The 21,108-nt window shown below is 47.8% G+C and overlaps 1 protein-coding gene across 4 annotated transcripts in view; it reads right to left on the bottom strand.

Annotated features, from left to right (window-relative positions):
• Positions 1–8,411: 8,411 nt before the first annotated feature.
• The window catches only part of TOM1L2 (target of myb1 like 2 membrane trafficking protein), a 32,763-nt gene continuing 20,066 nt past the window's right edge, over positions 8,412–21,108 (bottom strand). For 2 of the 4 annotated variants that reach the window (XM_062503322.1, XM_062503325.1), the window contains 4 exons: positions 19,285–19,373; positions 11,626–11,685; positions 9,091–9,127; positions 8,412–8,560 (listed from right to left, as the gene is read on the bottom strand). In XM_062503322.1, coding sequence (XP_062359306.1) covers positions 8,412–8,560; positions 9,091–9,127; positions 11,626–11,685; positions 19,285–19,373 — 335 coding nt within the window. The remainder of the gene's footprint in view (positions 8,561–9,090; positions 9,128–11,625; positions 11,686–19,284; positions 19,374–21,108) is intronic. The other 2 variants (XM_062503323.1, XM_062503324.1) reach the window with 2 other exon arrangements.

Below are 21,108 nucleotides of genomic sequence, written 5' to 3'. Positions count from 1 at the left end.
TGGGATTCATTTAGGACAAGAAAATGCACTGCAACATCAGCTCTCAGGAAGTTTGCTCTCTCCTCTTCTGTGCTACCAAGCACAATCTGATGTTACCTGGGAATTCATTAAACCTGGCTGCACCTTAGAAACTTCCCTTTGGCCAGACTGGCTCCCACATGGTGGCACAGCAGGCACCCCTCTGCAATACAGGGATCCCCTGTGTGGCACGGAGCACCCTAGGGCTCACTGGGCACCACACAGAGCTGGGCAGCAGAGCTGGGGGTGCAGAGCCCTCTTTGTCCCCTCTGCACCCTCACCCCATTCCAGCCTCCTCAGTCCGGGGACATTGACCTGTGCCCGAGCTGGGGATGAGCCCGGGGAATCCTGGCTCAGCTGTGTGCCAGCAGCTGGGGCAGCGTCACCCACACATAGGGCAGCATCAGCTGCTCGGACATCCCTCAGCCACAGCAAACGCCACCGAGGGAACAGTGATCACATGGGCAGGAGATCCATGACCTGCCATGGGACATGCAGGGAACCATGTGCTGCCCCCCGTTTTTATTTGGGTCACTGGGGAAAAGCCAGGTTCCCTGGTGGTGGCGTTTCCCTTTCCTTGGTGCCGTCCATGTGCTGAGCGAGGAGAGGGCAGGTTTCCAGGGCTGGGGAGATGCATTTGTCGTGGCCCCCATGGATTTAGAGCAACATTGTGCAAGCATGGAGGTCACAGACCTTTAATAACCCGTGCAAGATCCGGGGCACAGCCTTCCCTGAGGGATACAGAGGGACAAAACCACACGGACACAGAAGTGGAAAATCACACATAAACATGGAAGGGGGAAATAACACACGTAAACACAGCTTAATTTTTTTTTTACACAAGCTATGTGCAAAGCTGAATTTTGCCAGGACCCCTTCCCCAGTCCCGATCCAGAGAGTCCGAGGCCTCCGCGGGAGCCCACCAGTGATGCTGTCCCTGCTCCGGGCTCGGGAGGACACCCCAGCGAACAGCAGCATCCTCCAAGCACTGGGGAGGGGGGTGGGAAGGACGAAGCAGCGCGGCGGCTCCGCGGGCCCGGCTTTGGGGCCGATGGATTCCAGGCGGGGTGGGGCTCCCGGGGGTGCGCTGGGTTGCGGAGCAGGGAAAACCCCGCCCGTAGGACCAGGGCCACGCAGCCAATAAGCGAGGCTGCCCTGAGTGGAGTGATTCTACATCACGGCTCAGGGCCCGCGATTACATCATGTCAGTCCTGCGGGGATGGCGGACGGGACACGTGGTCGCTCCGGAGTCACTGAGACGTTTTCCCGAGCGCAGGATTGGAGAAAACCGCAGGATGAGACGGAAAACAAACCGGCCCCGGGATGGTTGGGTTCTGGTCACCGAGCCGGCCGGGCAGGCTGGTGCGGCTCCGCGGGGTCAGGTTGTGGAGCATCTCCCCGAGCGGCACCGGCGGCGGCCGCAGCTCCGGGACGTGCCGTGCCTGAACGCGGGAGCCCCAGAACGGAACATCCCCCGTCATGCTGCCCCCTCCTCGCTCAGCCAGCTCCTAAAGCGAGCCCCCGGGTGTTTCCCACCTCCCAGCACACCTTAGCCCCGCGCTGGAAGCACCGTGCCATGCTCCATGCCCAGCCTCTGGCATCCCGCCTGCCCCGGGGGTTGTTTTGCTCTGGCAGAGCGTGGCGTTAATCATTAATTTGTGTTGCAAACAGATTCAAAAGCCTCTTCTCTCCTTCACTGCCTGTAACTCGGCTTTGCCAACTGGCCCTTCCTGAGCCACAGCTTGGGGAGATGCAGCCAGGTTTGGTGCAGCCCCTGCTCCGGGTCTATTTACCCTCGGGGTGAAATGGGGAAAGGCAAATGCACCTGTGGTCATTTCCTATTTGCACTGACATCCAAACCTGCTGCCGAATGCCAGAGAGCAGTGACACTCAGCTTGCCCGAGGCTCTGCCCATATGGGGCTCGGTGCCGTGCTCTGTGCCTGGGTTTGGCAGCCCACGGTGGAGGGCAGCGATGTGTGGAAGCTCCCAGTCCATGCTGGGAGTCTGCACAGTCGCTGTGGGAGCAGGCTGGGAGAAGAAAGTCCCATCAGGGTTCACAAACCTGGGGAAGTCATGCTCCGTTTGGGGAATTGGATCACCAGTGGCTGGAGGGGCACGCATGGGAAAAGCAAGTCCCTGTGTGCTTGTCCTGCTCTTACACTCTTCCCTTTGCACCCACTCTGGCTCTTGTTGGAGGCAGAATTTGGGGTTAGAGGGAACTTTCCCTCACGAGTGTAACTGTGGGGTTGCAGAGGACAATGGGGTGAAGTCCCTGGAAAGAGCAACCCCCTGCCCCACCAGCCCCTCACTCCCATATCCCCCACTCCCACAGCACCCTGTTCCCACAGCTCCCATTCCTACAGTACTGGACATTTCTGACCAGATGCTTTTTGTCTGATTCTGCCCTGTCAGGGGAGCAGCAGCTCCACACCTTTCCCAACAGATCCAGGCCAGGAGCCTCCCTGAATGTATCCGACATTGAGCCAGGCACATGATCAGTGTGGCATAAACAAGCTGGGGCAGGGCTGCTTAATGCTAATATGTGGCTAGAGGGAAGGAAAACCCATCTTTCCAGCTATTCCACATCCCCCTTCCCCAGATCTAAACAATGAAAGTGGATCTCCACGTGCAGAACAGAGGGCACCATTCTGCCAACCTGGTTTGGTTTTGCCCAATGCCACTTCTCCAGGGTTCCTAAGCTGGTGCTCTTCCTTCTCTCCCCATCAAACTCACCATCATAATGGGGATGTTGGAACAAATTCCTGGCTGATGAGTCAGGAAAGTGGCCCTTGGATGGGCTGGGAAGATCACCCACCACTTTCTAGGTCACCAGGGTGGTGATCCACAGTTGACTTCCAAGGACTATCAGTTAAGCCCTGCCAGGTGGGCAGGTGTCCCACTGAGTACCCAGGTGGTCACCCATGCCTGATGCCACCCTCGAAAGATGTGCCAGAATTCAGTCGGACACGAATTTAGCAGCACTGGCAAGGAGCAGCATGGAGGGCAGCAGGAGCCATGCAAAGATACAAAGAGCAACTGTTGGGGACAAGTCTTCTCCCAGTGGGAATACCCAGGTTCTGAGAACTCCCAGTTTTGACATCTGGTGGGTACCCAAGGGCTGCACATGTCCCTTGTGCTCCCTCCTTCCCTGTGCTCAGGCCAGGCAGTGAGTCCCCAGCTGAGAGACAGACGATAGCACCCCCAGCTCACACTAATAGTGTATTTATTGGAATATTTCACATGCAGGAACCAAAGAGATGATTTCTGGAGCAAGTTAAACAATGGCAGATTAACACAGTTGTCTCATCCTTAACGGAAACGCTTTCTACTTGAATACAGCAATGTTTTAGTGTTGTGTTTCTCTGTTTTTTTTGTGTAGTTTGTTTCTCTTTACATAGTTGATCTCTTTAAACAGATATGTCCCCTTTCTCCCCCTACCCCATTCCCAAACAAAAAAAATATCCGATATCTTCAGTAAATAAATATTATCCACTTTTATCTGGAAAGCCTACAGCTGTAATATACAGAGAAGCTATTACACAGGTTACATTTGTAGGGTTAACAACAGCTCACAGGAACATGTAGGGAATGAGGAGCTCTTACTCATAAAAACACGGAGCAGGGTGGGAATTTTGGAGTAGTGGGTTTGCCGTGGGCTAAAGAAAACCAGCACCAGAGCTCAGCACTGCTCAAGGCCAGCTGGCTCTTGGTGATACACAGCCTCACCTCTCTCCAGGTGAGGAGGAGGTGTGCAGAACCTGGGGCTGGAGCAGGCAGGCACAGCTTTCTCCAGAGGCTGTGGTTTGGATGGGTGGAAGGTGCTGTGTGGGCACCTCATCTCCTTGGCTGGTGGGAGCCCACAGCAGCGGAAGGGTTACCTCCAACACAGCTCTAAATTCACTCACTGCTTCACTATTTCCATAAAAATAACTGTTCTGAGCTGCTTTTTTTCCAGGGGAGGCTCCGCAAGGCTTGTGGTGAGCCCTGAGGAGGTAAACAAGGACGGAGCTGGATGGGGATGGATGGGGATGGAGATGGCACAAGCAGTTCCCACTCCAGGGCTCCCAGCAGCCACAGGAGACTCAACAATTCACCGGATGAAACCGAGTGTTGGAAATCCATCTTGTTTGCTCTCCTGGGCTGCACATCCTGTCCCTGTAGGTGACATCAGGGAATAGAGGAGCAGGGACAGGCTGTGCTGGCTGGGAGCTCCCACACAGAGGGACCATCACCCCTGCCCTGGGCCTGAAACCATGGCCCAGATCTGTTCTTCCACCACTGGAGGGAAACATCTCGCCACCACAGCCAGCTCCCAGTCCACCATTTCAAAGTGGAAACAGCCAATGTATCCCATCAAAAAACACTGAATGAAGTCAAACATACAGAAATCCTCACTAAAAAAATCCTTCAGCTTGGAGGTGCAAGAGCAGCCCTGGGGATGACAGAGCTTCATCAGCGCATCCCAGAGATGGAGGCTGTGATAATCAGAAGGGAAAAGGTATGTTGGAGGCTACGTGAGGGTCCCAGTATGGACCAGTCTCAGCGTTTACGCTGTTCCCTTTAAGAGACACCGTGCTACGTTTTTATGAGCAGTTCTCCTATGAGCCTTACCTACACCCTAAACACCCTAAATGTCTGTACAGCACATTGTTATCAATTACACCTGCCGAAGATGCAGCTGAAATCTACACAGAACAATTAAAAAAAACCCCAAACCCCAAATTATATATTTAAATAGAAACCATTGATTCCTTACATCTCAGCACATGAAGAGTTAAAAGAAGAGGTTAAAAAACACACTGGAATGAAAATATATAGACAAAATAAATATTTTAACCTAGAATAGGGCACAATTAGAACTTACAAAGGACCCCCGAGAATAATTTAGTGTCATTGAATGTCAAGCTGTGATTCCTAATATGCCTAGAAAGCACTGGGATGTTATTTCTTATGGAAAGTGGACCAGGCTGCAGCTCCATCCCTGTTCTCGCAAGGGTCAGAGCCACACGAGTCCTCTGCCCACTTGCACAGAGGAAGCACTTAAGAGTGAAAGCAGAGGAAGGATAAATTGAGAAGCTGGTCTCCTGAAGTGAAAAACCCCTTCCCTTTTCCTCAAACAGTTCCCACCACTCCGGTTTTCAGCAGACCACAAGAGGACAGGGAAGATGAGAGATCCTGATACAGGACATTTGGGAAGCTCTAGCATAGCTCTTGTATTTGTTAAAGAAGGTTTGGGCTAAACCACCTGTTCTGCCACACACTGTTCCCTTTGGTGCTTCAAGCCCTGAGAGCCAAGAGTGGTGGATTTGGGCTCTAGATCCATCCCGGGTCTTTCCAAAAGTACATTTCCTCCCAAGGAAGGCATCTCCTGGGAGCTGCCCTACTTCCAGCAAAGCCACCACTTGTGCTGGTGGCACCTGCCACTCCCTGCAAGCAATGCCAGGGCTTTCCAGAGGATAATGCAGAGTGTCAGCAGAGACCACGGATTGCCTGGGGCTGCACACACCAAAAGAGCCCCCTGAGCTCTGCCAACACACGCTTTCTGTTTTCTCCCCAGCCTCAGCCTTCTCATTCCACCTCTTTTCCTCCCATCTGGAGAGAGCAATCACCGAGAGCTCTGCAGAATCTTCCAGAAAGGGACAAGATTCTCCCTAAAGCAATACCTTGGAGGTGCTGGGACAGGTTTTGTGTGACAGATAAAAGCATTAAAAGCACACTCCCCCAGCACCTTTCGGCTGAGGGGTGGGGGATGAAGGGCCAGCACAGCTGCAGCAGTGGGACACTGCGGGGGCTCAGTGACAGTGACATCCGTGCCACTCTGCACCATCTAACAGTGTCCCCATGCCTGAGCAATGAGATTATCTCCTCTGACTTGGCTGGGAAGCTGGATTAACATGCTTAGAATCACCTGATGTGGCCATTTAGAGGGTCAATGTGTTTCAAGGATTTAGAAGAGAAAATACACACTTAAAACACCCACGGAGCTTTCTGCATTGACAGGAATACCAGCAATTCATTCTGTGCTGGTGAGACTGCTCAGACGATCACCAGACACCGTCTAAAATCAAATCAGTGTTGCCACAGAAGTTTCCTCAGGTTTCTGGGAGCTGGTGGCCACATCTGACGTGTTGCAGCAAGCTGGCAGTGCCAATCCCTGAGCGTTGGGCTCACCTTGTGTTGAGCAGTGGGTGAGGGCAGGAGCATGCACTGCAGCCAGGGCAGACTGTTCTTTTCCAGCCATGGAGAAAATGGAATGGGAGAAAGCCTCTGCAGACCCACAAAGAAGGGCTTCTACTGGAGAGAGGGCCAGCAAGTGGGGAGAAAAGCTTGATCCCCAAGTTATCTCCATCCTTAAACTGCCTTTCCCTGTCCATTTGTAAGCCATGCTACACAGAGCAGTGATGAGGTGTCACATCAGTGCAGAGGCTGGCAGGACAGCCCTGCCTGGGCCCAGCTACATATGGAGGGATCCTGGAAGAGGCTACAGGCAGGGCAGGACAGAGGAGACAATAAGCAGGGAGAGCACAGAGTGAAACCTGACCTGGGACAGTCTGGAAATCCTGCACCAAACAACGTTTCCCTTCAAAGATTAATGTGTCCGCTGTCAAAGTCCATCAGTGCTGCAATCAGGCATTTGGTAACAGGCTTTGTGTGTCACAATGTCCCAAAGGGGGTGGTCCTCAGAGAGGATGGTATGGGTTGATAAAATGCTATGCACAGATAAAAGCTTCTATCACTTGGCCTAGAACAACTTTCAAGAGAGCTTGACACACACATCAGCATCCTGGGAAGCTCAGACAGTCAGGTCAGAAGGAGCTTGCCTAAGCCAAGGAACACCCTGAGGAAGAGGGGCTGGAGCCTGCTGCCTGCATGGGTGTTTAGCTGATAAAGTGCCTCTCTGTCAGGATGGGAGATTCTCCTGCCATGCACTGCTCAGTTCTCTCTTTGATCCTGTCATCCTGTGCCACTGGCTTCCTCCCAAGGAACACGCTGGGGGATGCGGTGATGGCTGGAGCTCCCTGCTCCAGCTCTGCCTGTCAGCCCAGCAAGGCAGGCACACATGCTGGAATCCCTTCTGGCAGCCCCAGAGGAGCAGGAATCCTGGCCATGCCTCTGGCAAGCAAGGGAATATGCTTGTTTGCACAGAGACTGCAGCCCCGTAGGAGCCGGGAGTTAACGAAGGGCAGAGGGATCAAAGAACATTCCAAAAATTACAAATAGCACGGTCACAATCATTTCAACACTTTCTCAGGAAGTGGAAGGAAATGAGGAGTTTCACCTTCAGCACAGGCTGGCACAGCTAATCCCTCCATGGTAACCACCTCCCTCAGCGTTCCATACAAACCTCTGAGGTTTGCCTCTTTTCCTCATTCCTACTCCCAAGAACCAGCGTGTCTATCCTACCAGGCATGGCAGGGAATCCAGGAAGCTCAGCTCACACCCAGTCCATAAGCAAGTCCCATCCATCTGCATGGATGTTTACACCAAATGCAGAGCTCTACAGCCACCAAAGAAGGAATCTAAGATAAGGAGAAAATAACCAAGCTATTTAAAAAGGCAAACACACCAGGAAAATTCCTGTGTGAAAACAGTCTCCCAAAGAGCGAGGTGCTTCCTGTGCCATCGTTACAGCAGCCATTTAGCCCAGCATTTTCCATCCTTATCAATTGCCACAGCTACTGGACACGGCTAACAGACTGCTTCAAATTAGAGCAAGCCCAGATAAAACACAAGGCAAAAAATACCCTGTGAGATTTAGAAATGAAACGCCACAGAAAGTGGGGAAAAGCGACCACCATATGGTACCAGGAGATGTGTGAGTGGGAGAGTAAAGGATTTTAACTTGTGAAGCACATGTTGAAAGGGGAACAGTTGTTCCTTGCTGTCGAATCCAACACGAAAGCCAATACATTAACATTTTATCTAAAAATAAAGACACACTCCTCCTGAACATTCTAGCTCAGTCAATTACATGCTGATTGACAGAGCCGTCTACTTGGCAGGACCTGCCTACAGAAGAGGATGATCCCTACATAAATTGAAGGGCAAGGCTGCTCTCTCCCCCCTGGGCTTTTGTTTTAGCCCAGTGTGACGTACTGGTGCATTCTGAAGGGGTTTTCAGCATCAAGAGCTGGTTTTGTGCAGCTGGGACAGGAAGGAGGGGATTAAGCGAGTGCTGGAGAATCGTGGTCTGGCAGGAATAGTGTTGGATTTAAATAGAAAGAGTCAGCTTGTGGGGGTGGATCATTTCGGGAGGGAGGGAAGGAGAAGCAAACTATGGAATGGGGGGGACGGGAGTTGTTGTTAGCCAAGGACTGTGGGAGGACAAAGTGGCCGTGTGGCGACATTCGCCGGCGGAGCACAGGGGCGGGAGGGCGGCTCCGCGCCACCTTCACAGTGCAAAGAGGGCGTCCTCCGAGCGCTCCTGCTTTTTCCTGCTGGAAGGATTTGTCGGAGGGGTTGGGGCTTCCAGGGGAGGGGATGGTAGATTAGGAACCATCTCCGCCGCTTTGGCTCGCTCTTCTAAAAATTTGTCAAACTCTGCAATGCAAAAACAGAAGAAAGACAGGTAAGAATGGGGGGCCGTGGGTTTGGCCCCAGGGACCAGAGGTTGGCAGGGGAAATTCCAGAGCCTGGCATCCTGCTGGGCTGTGTTTGCAGGCACAGATACTGGTAGAGCCTGACTTCCTCGGGAAAGGGTACAGCTGTCCTTGGAGACATCCGAGCTCAGGCAGCAGCTGGAATCAAACCCACACTATGCCACCGGCTGTGACAGAACCAGGGAAACATCATTCCAAAGGGCTGAGCAGCTTGGGGACACATTGCTGCTGGCACAAACACAGAGCACAGCCAAGGAAGATGGCAGGGAAGCACTTACAGCCACGAGGGCTCCCCACACCATAAATATGAGCCTTTTGCTGTGAAATGCTCTCCTCCTGCCTTTCTGAGCATGGAAGCATTTGCTGGGGAACAACAGGCTGGGAGAAGGCAGCATCTCAGCAGGGATCAAAGCAAATTCCATCTGAGCACTAACCTGAGAATGGCTCATAGCCATGGGCATCTCTGCTTACCTTCACTGGTCACTCCTTCTTCCAGTTCGTTGCCTTTCTGCAATGGGAACAAAAAAGCACATGAGCACAGGCAGTGTTTCCCCTTCCCCATCATCCCCTCCACCTTTAACACAAGTGGACAGTTTCCACCACTTGTTTCCACATATTAACCATCAGAGCAGGGCGACCTGGGGAAATCACACAGCTCCCACATCAGGAGGCCAGTGGGGACTGACATTTCACTGTGCTGCAGAGCAGGAGGACGAGCACTGAGGGGCTTCTGAAGATTGCTGATGGATAGTTAAGCTTTCCCTGTTGGATCTGAATGTCAGTCCAGAGCTGTTTCCCCTTCAGACAGTAATTCTGGTCCAGATCTGAGCTATGTGAGTCACACACACACTGTACCAGATGGCATCTTTTCTGTCACACCGTCCTTAAAAAAGTCAGGACTGTGGTTTGCATTGTGTTTTCAAGTGAAATGCACTTTTAGCTGACAAAGGACATGTGCAAAATTGTTTGGGGTCAACATTCCTCCTGTGAGAGTTCATTTTAGGTTTCATACAAAAATACAGCAGCTTTCCTGTGCCCATGCTGTACAAAGACAAGACCAGGGTGAGCTGGATGAAGGATACTGACAGCAGTTAATGTTTGTGCATCAGAATCAAAGGCTGGGAATGCCACAGGGTCACTGCATTTCCACCAGTCTGTGCATTTCAAATAATGAAATTAAAAATCCAGGGATAGGCACCCTTGTCAATCTATCAGGATGTTTAAGATGGGTAAAAATACTAGTTGAAAACCTCATGTTGAATGTGCTTTGAAAAAGTAAAGTATTTGTCTATATTTGGCTTCTCTACCAGGAGTGGGAACATACTGACTGGCCTCACATTTTAGAGCCTGAGCATCTCCTGGCTTCCTACTGCACTTCCAAAGGTTCACACAGCAGCCTCTTCACAGGCAGAGCTGGTGTTTGTCTCAGTGTACCCCAAAAAGGGTAAGGAAATAACAATTATCTAACCTAACCTGCAGCTTCCTTGCTTGGGAAGTAGAAAATTGAAATGAGCTGTTACCAAAACAAGGAGGAGGTGACCCAGAGTGAAAAACAGAAATCCAGTCCAAATTTTCACAGGCATCTCTCTGCTGCACCCACATAGGGATGGGGGCCCAGGGACATCCCCAGGCTTGCTCAGGCATTTCCAGGACACTTCTCTGCTTTGTTCCTTTTGTGCAAGTCTGTGCTGGGGATGACAGATGCACAGAGCTACCTCCATATCTCTCCATCAGATCTTCTCTCCCTCTAAATTAATTTAAATGGCAAAGACCAAAGTTTATTGGTTAAGCAGAGTGGACATGCTACATTTACTGTATTTCTTTTACAAAATGAGGCCAGTTTGTAATTCAATTTGAAAGTTACTCCTGTACCAAGGCCTGACAAACCTACCTGCAGCTGGAACCCTGTGACATTTCAGAGACAGCCAGTAGTCAGTCTGCCAAAATCAAACACTGAACCCATAATCTGTTTAAACACTTCAGGCACCTCTGGAGAGCTGGAGAATTTTCTTCCTTCCAGTACAGCCAGCTCCTCCAGTGCCAGAGCACAGGGCTGATGTGCCAGAGTGTGCCTGCAGCTCTGCTTCCAGCTGAATCCCACAGCTCCCAGCTGAGAGCTGAGCAGGCAGCAGCAAGGGGCTGGGGGAAACCCTAAGGAATTTGGAGTTTTCTGCCTGAAGCTGGAAGAATGGGAGGAGATGATCCTTAGGGATATGGTGAGGGCAAGTTTAGTTCACTAAAACCATGTTTAAAAGAACAGTGTGAACACAACCCACCACCCACCCCCCAAAACGCACTTGGTTGATTTGAGTCATATGCTTACACTGAAAAAAAACCCAACAAAACAGAATAAATGTGTACTAGTTGTGTCCTGCTTAAAGCAAATGTGTGTTGGGACAGCAAAACAAACTCCAGGGTGAAGGCAAAGCTACTTTTAGTGCTGCTTTTTGTTTGTTTGTTTAATAATTACCAGACAATAATCATTTAGGAGAAAGTTATAGACATTGAAGAGAAACTTATAAATTTTTATTATTACTATTATGAAACATGTCAAGATTGCCTGCCAGTTTAACAAAGACATCTTGATTTGAAAGGAATCTAAGCCCTGTTCCAGCATCTCTTAAAAGCATGCCTCAACATAAGCATGAACTTAGATCCTGTCTAAATAATGCAGCTTTAAACATGGACTTTAAGCCTGGTGCAGAAAAATCCAGCCCATATTTAATGCTTCCCTATTTAAGGATCAGAATCCCATGTTTTCTGGAACACAGGCTATTCTGTGATGTTCACATGGAGAAGGGAAAATAAAACAGCTCAGAAAAAAAGTGTTTTGATTGAATTGCTGAACACAACCTTGACTACTCCTGCTAAGATATCCCCTTCAAAGGGAACCAAACTCTCTGCTTGGGAATTTTCACTGCTTCCCACTATGAGAAGTACCAGGAACTCAGCAATGCATTCAAAGTTACCCGTGCAAGTGAAAAATGAAAATATAAAGAGTCTCACCAAGTCGGTACTGAGCCACTCCTCAATGTCATCCATGACAGAGGACTGTGCAACAGGGATCTAGGGAGTGCAGCGAGAGAACAGCAAGGCAGGCAAAAACCAAAACACATCCACAATCATGGCCACAGAGCGATGGAAAACGCCAGAAATAAGATTAAAAACAAAACAAAAACAAAGATGTAAGATGTGCTGGAAAAAAAAAAAGGCAACAAAATATAAATGGCATTTCAAATAAAGAAACAATTTGGAAAGGAAATTATGAACAACAAGGCTAAAAAAAAACAAGAGAAAGATTATGGGGAATGACGTGACTGGATGCCAGTGTAAGATGAGTGACTTCTCGACCACATATTAAAACCATCAAGATGGACTGATGATTCTAATCTTGATCGTGAAATGCTTTTAAGGGTAGAATACTGGATATCAGTTAGGCTTTGAAATGTTAAATTTACACCTTTTGTTTTTTCTAAAATGGGTATTAGCCACAGTGAAGGGTTAGAAAAAGGAGGGGCTCAAAGTCTTCAGGCAACACTCCTATGAAAACAATTTGGTTTTCCCTGCAGGTGGAGAAGTCAGAGCCCAGGGTACAGTCATGCTTCCTCCCAGATCCTCCTCCCACCACAGCACTGAGTGCTGGCAAGCCTTGGCACAAGGGTTTAAAGCAAAACTGTCCCAGCTCCCAGTTTCCAGTCCTCTGCCAAAGGTGACCCTCGGCAGCAGAGCCCAGTGTGTGCCAGTGCAAAGTGCAGAGTCTCAAAGGTAGGGAGGAGGAGGAGGGGGCAGAGGAGGAGAGCACAGCCCCAGAGCTGCAGCAGGGCTCTCCAGAGCAGGTCAGGCTCCAGGGATAGTTTAACACTCAGGCATGGAAGGTTTGCCTCTGCCCCTGCCCCTGGTCACCATACTGATGTGATTGCAACAGGCAGTGCAGAGGCAGCTGAAGGGCAGCAATTTCACACAGTGCTAAGGGTAACTGGGTCAGCAAAGGGAAATTACTGAGTATTAGGTGTAGAATTTCCTGACTTAACTACACTGCTTAAATACAACAGAGGGGTGCCGAGGTAAACAGGAAAACACCACAATAGATATGGTAAGGACAACCTGAAAAATAGTTAGAAAACAATGTCAGACATGCAAGTTGCAGGCCAGGGCACGGCAGCTGAGCAGCAGGGCAGGCAGGGAGGAGATCTGGCACTGATAGAAGGACTCTCCTAGGTAGAAAAGGTGTCAGGAGTTCTCCATAGCTTTGCCTGAAACCTCTCACAGGAATCCCACCCTGGAAGTGATAAAAAACCCTGTGGATGTGGTGCTTTGGGACTTTTCTTGGTTGTGGCCTTGGCAGTGGGGGTTAATGGTTGGATTTGATGGTCTTGGAGGTCTTGTCCAGCCTTAATGACTCTGTGATTCAATAAGAAGAGCTGGAAGAGGCTCTGCAGATGCATTTCCTGGGAGATGTAGTTTTCTCAGGCACTTCTAGCAGAGGAAGATGGACAGATGCTGGATCACAGAGGCTGAGGCTGTTTAGCAAAGCTCCTCAGGATTTTTTTCACAGAATCAAGTGACCCTTTGTACTGAGGTGAGGTGTGCTAAAGTGGATTAGTTGTGTCAAAGAACTGGAAATCCAGAACTCAATCCAAAGCATCTCCCCCAAAGAGCAGCACCAGGAAGGTGGCTGGGCTCTGACTTGACAGGTTGCTGGACAAAGTGACAGTTCACAGGGTCAGAGGTACAAGGAGTCATTTTGCTTCCAGCGAATTCAGAAAGATCCCAAACAGAAAATAAATTCCTGCTGTTTTCTCTGGAATGGGCCAGATTCAGGGAAACTGCCCCTTTCTGATTTCCTGAATCATTCACACACAAAGTGAGCTGAAGCTGCTGCGAGCTGGCCCAGACGACCACTCACAAGGGAAGAGCTCTAAGCACCTTCCAAAACATTCCTTCCCAAGGACAAGCTGCATCTTGTAAAACTGTCTCTTTGGTTTAACAGCTTTATAAAATATTGGCTTCAGAGATATAAAGTAATTAATTTATTCAGCCTACAGCAACCTAAAACCTACTGCAGAAGTTGCACTGCTGCCTTTCTCCTGTGTTGCTTAACCTGTACGCAGTAGGTAACACTGTGGAAGGTTCAGCCTCTGAGCTATTAGTTGGATTGCAGCTCAGGAAGGTGCTTATGTTTCTCTAAGGATAAGAATATGTGCATAGAAGGGAGAAGGAAAATAGCTGGCCTTATTTTGCCTTTTCTGTGAATAAAATTTACAGGAACACAGGGGGCTCCAAGAGAGCTAGAGAGGGATTTTGGATAAGGGCTTGCAGTGACAGGACAAGGGGGAATAACTTTAAGCTGAAAGAGGATGGATTATTTAGATTAGATATTAGAAGAGATTATTCCCTTTGAGGCTGGGGAGGCCCTGGTTCAGGTTGCCAGGGAAGCTGTGTCTGCCCCATCCCTGGAAGTGCTCCTAGCCAGGTTGGATGAGGCTTAGAGCAGCCTGGGATACTGGGAGGTGTCCCTGCCTGTGGCAGGGGGCTGGAATGAGATATCTTGTTTTCCATCCCAAACCATTCCAGAATTTTATGATTTTATGAATATAAGAGCAGCTGTTCTAAAAAGTGTGGCAGTACTATGTTCCTGTATTAGAAGAGACAGCAGCTCAAATCTTGATCATCCTGAAAATATGACAGATGACTGATCAAGTACTGAGTTCCTGAGAATCACAGGACTCTTGAACTTGCAGAAGTCCTCGAAGAACAGCTCAGCAGCACACGAGTTTGTGCGGTGGTGTTTTGTAACAATTTTTTTTAAATGAAAGAAAAAAAAGCAGAAGAAGGAATTCTACTTTCAGCTAGAGCTACTTAAACAAACAAAGCCCTCAGAAGTGCAAGAGCACTTCTTGCAGAGAAGCAGACAAAGCTGTAAGATAAACATCTGAGTGTGTCAGCCATTTGCTGTTCAGCACTGACCTTTTAAAAAGCTTCCCCTGTCTCCCAGCACACCCACAGAAGTGCTGAGGGTTTGTATCCTACATGTATCCTATTGCTCCTTCCATGCACAGACTTCCAGTTTACTTTCCTCAGAATCTGAGCCCCAGTTCCTCATAAAACATGGGTTACATGTGTCAGGTTTAATTTGTTCAAGAATAAAAAGGGAGGAAACTCTCGAAGAGCAACTGGAAGTTTTAAATTATTTTGACGATAACATTGTACCATTTATTTTTTCATTTTACAATGACCATACAGACAAGCTCAGTTTTTGCCAGTCAGCTGGGTACTTGGCAAGTCTTCCCCTTTCAGAATCCCTAAACTGAAAAATATGCAGGGGAATTTGTTATAACTAATCCCTAAATTCCAACAGAGGCAATGTAAAAATAAATTAACTACTTTACGCATTAAAAAAAGACAATGGTTTCTGGGAACAAGCAGCAGTGGCAGCCACAGACTACATGGAAAAAACTCTGGAATGGGACACAGTCTTGTTGATACTTTGATTATGCAAACTTCCATGGTCCAGTGAAGCTCTCAGTCTTGACAAGAGAGCTCCCCAGATAGTCGGTGCTGGCTACAAAAGCTGTTTGCATAAAGATATTGCAATTTATAGACATATTTTAAGTCTATACTTCAAGTAAATGGAAATTAAGTCACAAAATATTTTTGGGTACTTTAAGTAACTGGCTTTAATTAAAAGTTGGGCTGATTGTTTAAATTCCTTTTTTATTTAGTCTTTGGAAAATCCTACAAATGGGATCATCTCAACAGTCTTGAAAGGGAAATGAAAAAGGAGGGCTGGGAGAACAGAACTGAGTGTTCAATCCCACAAAACCCACAGGAACCTGGAATTCAAGTTCCTACTTATCTAAGTTAGATTGTGTTGATGTTCTCACTAGCAATCAAAAGCCAAAGAGTATTGCCAATATATTTCCTCAGAAGTCATAAAATCCAATATTCTACCCTTAAAAAGACAGTTTAAGGTTATTATTATCACATTTTATTTCTATTAAAAATGATCCCACTGGAAAAGAAGCAGGTATGAAATGACAATTCAGGTCTCTAGGTGAGCTCATTAATGTTCTTAAAATGTTTAACAAGGTTTATGCTAATTGTTGCTAGACTACTGCCTTGTAATAGCTTAGTTAATTCCACTTCTTTCTAGATGTTTAACAAAGCTGACACCAGTTCTTGGTTAGTTGCTACTCACTCCCTCTCTCTGGTTAGCAGTGGTAAAGGTCTGTCATTCCTACAGCAGCACTAGGAGCATACCAGCAGGCTACTCCAGCTTACTACTACAGCCTTACCATCTATTTAAAGCTGTTGTGATCTTGAAATAGCTGCTTGGCCTCAATATTAGAACACGCTTGACTTTATGTTGTAAGGATTAAATTAACTCCTTGGTTACTCGTAACTGCATTTACTCGTGGCACAGGGGGCAGGCAGGAGCTCGGGTGCAGCGCGTTCCCCAGCACAGCCTGTTGTGCCCGTACAACAACCAGCACATCTGGATCTGACAGGCGTGTCCAGACAGTGCCAGCCCTCCCCGACACGGGGGATTGGGTTTTCCTTGCACAGTGCTCTGAAAATAACACGGCTGGGTGAGGAGACCCCCGTGGTCTTTGGCTAAGGGAAAGCACTTGCTTGCCTTCAACAGGGAGAAGGGTCCCACCACATGGAAGAAATGAGATCTTCTTGTGCCTGTTTTTGGGCTTAGCCGCAATTCAAGCACTTCAGTCTCCAAGAAGATGATGTTATTCAACAGTCTCACCTTACCCAAGGCATTTCCACATCTCAGATCCTATCTCTCTCTTGAAGGCACATAGCGGCATCCCACTTGGTTACTAATTAACAGAGGTTTGTTTCATTTAATCTTTACTCACCTATCTTCCCTACAAAAGAGGGCTCTCCTCTCCAGCCAGGCATGCTGCTGGCAGTCAAGACAGAATGTTGAGTGGTGCTCATATCACTTTCGGTGAATTCTGGTTCAGTTTCTTCTTTCCCCTGCCACTGTCCCAATTAATATCCTGACACGGTGGCTTAAGCAACACCTACTTCTCACTTTCATAACAAATAACCCTTTTGGTATGTGAGTGGGTTGACAGATTATTCTAAGAAAGGAATATATTAATGCAAATCTCAATAGCTGTCCAGTCTCATGAGAAGGAAACTGTGAGACTACCTGCACTAAAACGTGGCTCTGTGGTAAAGTCTGTGCCTAACTGCTGCTGATATGGACCCCTGTGTGAGACCTGCATGGCAAAACCCTGACCTCACACTGCAGGCATCTGTCACTGGAACAGCTCACCTCCCATCCCTCAGTCATATAAATACCAGAAACATTTTCTGCCAATATAATTTTGTCTACTTTAATTTTGTAGGTAGAGCTGGGATGGATAAAAGTGTGGCTTCTGTCTGTCTCCATGGTTCTGGCATCATCTTGATGGCAGAACTGAGCCACAGGTTAACTGGAAACAAGAACAACACTTGCCAAATTTACTGTGAGAGGAGAGCCAGAGACTGCAAAGGTGGGTGGTGAACTGGGATGCAGAGAAATGGAGTGGAAAGGACTCAACCCAAAGCTGAAATGTATCCCAGTTTGTACAGAACAATGTCAGGTCATGAGATGCGAGAACCACTCTGGCAAGTGGAGAATTCCTTTTGAGTGGTCTCAGTGTTGTACAGGCACAGGGAACAGCAGTGTCAGCTCGTCCCTTTCCTCCTCATCAAAGTACAAAAAGCACCCCACAGAGTGGGCACATCAAGTTCATACCTGGGATTCTAGTTATCCACTGGCATTGTAAATGCTACAGGTCACATTAATAAATACTGTTAAGAACTACAGCCAGTTAAGAGAGAAACTGAGTTAATGATTAGTTTAGTTTTATTTTAGGTATTTCTCTCTCATATTTAGCATACAAACAAGGTGAAAGGTTTGTAAGAGCAGTGACTGGTTGAACAGCCAGGCCCCCTTCCCTCCCCAAATCCATATGCCTCCATGAATGCTGCAGTATCCTTTTTCCAGACTGAATAACCACAAGCCAATGAAGGAATATGCTGTTTGCTTTTTTAATAAAGCAGTGGTGTGAGTGGTGTGAACAGCAGGGGTGCTGATTTCATGCTTCCCCGCTCTTGTAAACAGTGGAAAGGCAAAGAAGAAGAACTAACTCAATCACTGGATTATTCATTATGGATGAACATCTAACAGTGGCACAGCACATCCCTGGCTGCAACAGAGCCACCGAACAGCGAGAGCCTCTGTGAGCCACAGCCAACAGTATCAGAGGAAAAGCTGATACTGCTGCTCATTTTACAGCTGTTCACTCTCACCTTGTGAGCTGTGGGTGTCTGACAGCACCAAAATGACACTCTGGCTCCCAGGGACAGGTACCCACAGTGGGCTTATCCACGTGTGTGAGCAGGCATGGAGCTGCTTTTGGGCAGGTAGATACAACACCTGTCTCATCACTGTGTGTGCACCAGCCATGCAATCTTCTGCTAAATTTCCAAACTGGCCCTGAGAAATAATCTGGATTAGCCCTACATCCAGAAGAAAAAAATGTGTTTCACAGAGTAGATACTGCAGACTCTAGATTTTTTGAACTTTAAACTTTCTGGGATATTTCTCTTTTTAAGCACTAGGCAGCTTAGTCTGGGACATTCAGGGCTGTCCCTGGAGTGAGACATTCCTGCTCTCCACGGGCTTCCTGGTGCTCAACCCCACATGCTGCACTGCCAGCACACCTCAGAACAAAGGGAATTCTCCCTGCACCTCTCTGAACTTGGCTGCTGCCAGGACTGTCTCAGGAGGATTTTCTACATTATTAGTTAGGTCACATTATTGGTACTAATCTCAAACACTTAAAATTATGGATTACATCGTCCAAAAATGGTTTTAGAACTTGGCTTTAAGGCATAGCTGAGGCTATTTTTCCCTTCCTCTTGCTTCTGCACCTAAAGCAGACTTTGAACTTCTCTCTGCAAGCACATTGATGAAGGACAACTTCAAACAAGGTCAGAATGTGCACAGGTTCAGTGATCTACAGAAACCTGATTTTATCAAGGCACTGGCATCACCAGACATAGGAATTAAATCCTTAAAGCCAGAAACACTATTGTACCTTTTGGAGTCTGATTCCTAATGCCAGTGGGATTGAAGATGTCAATCTGGGCAGCAGCTCTCCCATTGCCTTCCTTGCATAAAGAATGATCCCTACATTACTCCATTCAACTACATATGATCCTACAACTTCCCTATGTTTATTCCAGACCATTAAGCTAAGCACTACCAGAAAAGGCTGCTTTACAGACAGATAGCAAGTGTCCTCTTTATGAATAAGATCCATGAGACTTGTGTTTATCCCTCGAAAAGTGGATACTGCATAAATAAATCAAGACAGTAGAAGGAACCAACTGGATCCCCAAGGCCTCTTCTGAAGGTGATGTGGGATCCTACAAATGATTTGGTCGTTTACAGGTCTTTGTGCTGTATATACCAGAAATTGGTGCAAATCTTTCCCTTTGCCCCAGGTAATGATGCAGGTGGGAAATGAACTCCTTGTACTGTCTGATTTCAAGCGGTTCAATAGGGCAGGACGAGAGGTGAATGGAGGATGGTTATTCTAGGTCAGGGACTGGGGTGGGCAGTAGGAATTGCTTCACTGGTGAAGTCCTCACCATTCCTTGTGTAATTAGCCACTTGTCTATGGGCTCCATGTCTGAGTTCCCACCTTTACCTCTCCTCTGTGTTGAGAACAGAAAGGTCCATAAAGAGAGAAACCACAGCAACAACCCATGATCAAGTAATAAAACAGTTAAAAACTTTACATACACAGACACACACATACACACACAGAGTTGCCTACAGTAGCTTCTGGAAGCAGTTGTGTCCCCCTCTGCCTGTCAGCTCTGCCCATAAGGGGACAGACCTCACCCAGAATTCTGCACTTCCTATAGACAGTTCACAGCATTTTAGCACTCCCTCCATGATGTCCTTAAAAATAAAAATAATAATAAAATGAACCAATCACTGGATAGTAGTGAGGCTGATGTTTGTCATCTTCTTACAAGAAGGAAAAGTGAGGCTGTACAAGCTTATGCAGTCAGTGAGACTGCACTGGAAACTCTCAATGGAGCCCCCTTGTTTATGAAGCTGTGAGTTGCAGCACACCCTTCTCAGGTCCTTGCTCTCAGCAGTTAGACTGTGCCCCACACAGACAGCACAGCAGCTCTGTGAGGGTGTTGAGTGGAGGGGAAGTCAGGGCAGTTTGCTGCAGTGTCCTGGCAGCCTTTCAAATTGCCCCTCTTGAAAAGCACAGAGGTTAAAGGACTGCTGATGCATCCAGCTCCCCTGAGCAGGCTGCAGACTGCATGGCACAGCACCACAAACACTCTAAGATGGTTGTGTGTCCTTCAGCATCTCCTCCCCGAGCCAGGGTGGGATGCAGAGTCATCTCCAGTTCTGGAGAGGCTTGTTTGAACTCAGCAGAGTGCAGTGGCTCCAGCCCAGAATTGGGAGAGCCCAGCAGAGAGCCACTGGTGTGTTATGTATATCCACCCAAACACCTGCACACACAGGACACCTCTCCTGTCCCCATTAACATAGGTAATGGAGAATCAGCTGCAATCTTTTACGTCTCATTTTCTGAAAAAAAAAAAAAAAAAAAAAAAAAAAGGGTGGGGGATGAATCATTCCAATTTCATACTCCCTGTGTAACACCAGAGAATTGTTTCTTGGACACCTCTCCTCCCAGTTGTGATCATGCAACAACTCTGTGGCAACAAAAGCAATTCCCAACATGGAAAAGCAATATTAAGAAAACAATGTATTTTTAGCTCATCTTGTTTCCAGCTGTTAAATCACATTAAAAGACAGCTAATGCCACGTGACCAGCCTCCTCTCTGCAGACCATTCCGAGAACGACTACATTAGAAACGTCGGATGTGCTGAATTCTACCACTGGACAACTGTGCTGGAATGAGATGTGTGTGAAGAATGTGTTGCAAAGCTTTTGGCTCCTCCCCAGAGCCGTTCTTAAATTAGCTCTACCCAAATTAAAGTCTGTCTTTTCGTTTACTGAGCACTGCCAGTTTTTTGCTACACATGCTGGGGCTGGTAACTTTAGGAGAGTTTAATTTTTATTTCCTTTAAGAAGAGACACCCACAAGCCTCACAACAGTTGAGAAAAAGTGTTTACCAATTACAGAGAGACCGCATTTCAAAACAATGCAGTAATCTTCTGATTACATGATACAGTCTCCAGGACCTTTGAAAAGAGGCTGAAAGTCTTGACAACTCAGAGCCCCAAGATCCACAACCTATAAGGCATTTACCCCAAAAAACTTTGACCCTCATATGAGCTTAGCCACAGGCCTTTGGACTGACAACACTTGGGGCAGAGCAGCAGCTCTTCTGGTGTGAATGACACGTTGTGCTGCTGCTTAGGACAGAACTGGCTGGGAACAAAAGTGTTAATAAATAAAGACATGACCCTGAGGCCT

This window comes from Cinclus cinclus, chromosome 16 (genome assembly GCF_963662255.1).
Source record: "Cinclus cinclus chromosome 16, bCinCin1.1, whole genome shotgun sequence".
Lineage (NCBI taxonomy): Eukaryota > Metazoa > Chordata > Aves > Passeriformes > Cinclidae > Cinclus > Cinclus cinclus.
The sequence above is the reverse complement of the archived record's forward strand: the minus strand, read 5'-3'. Positions and strand labels throughout refer to the sequence as shown.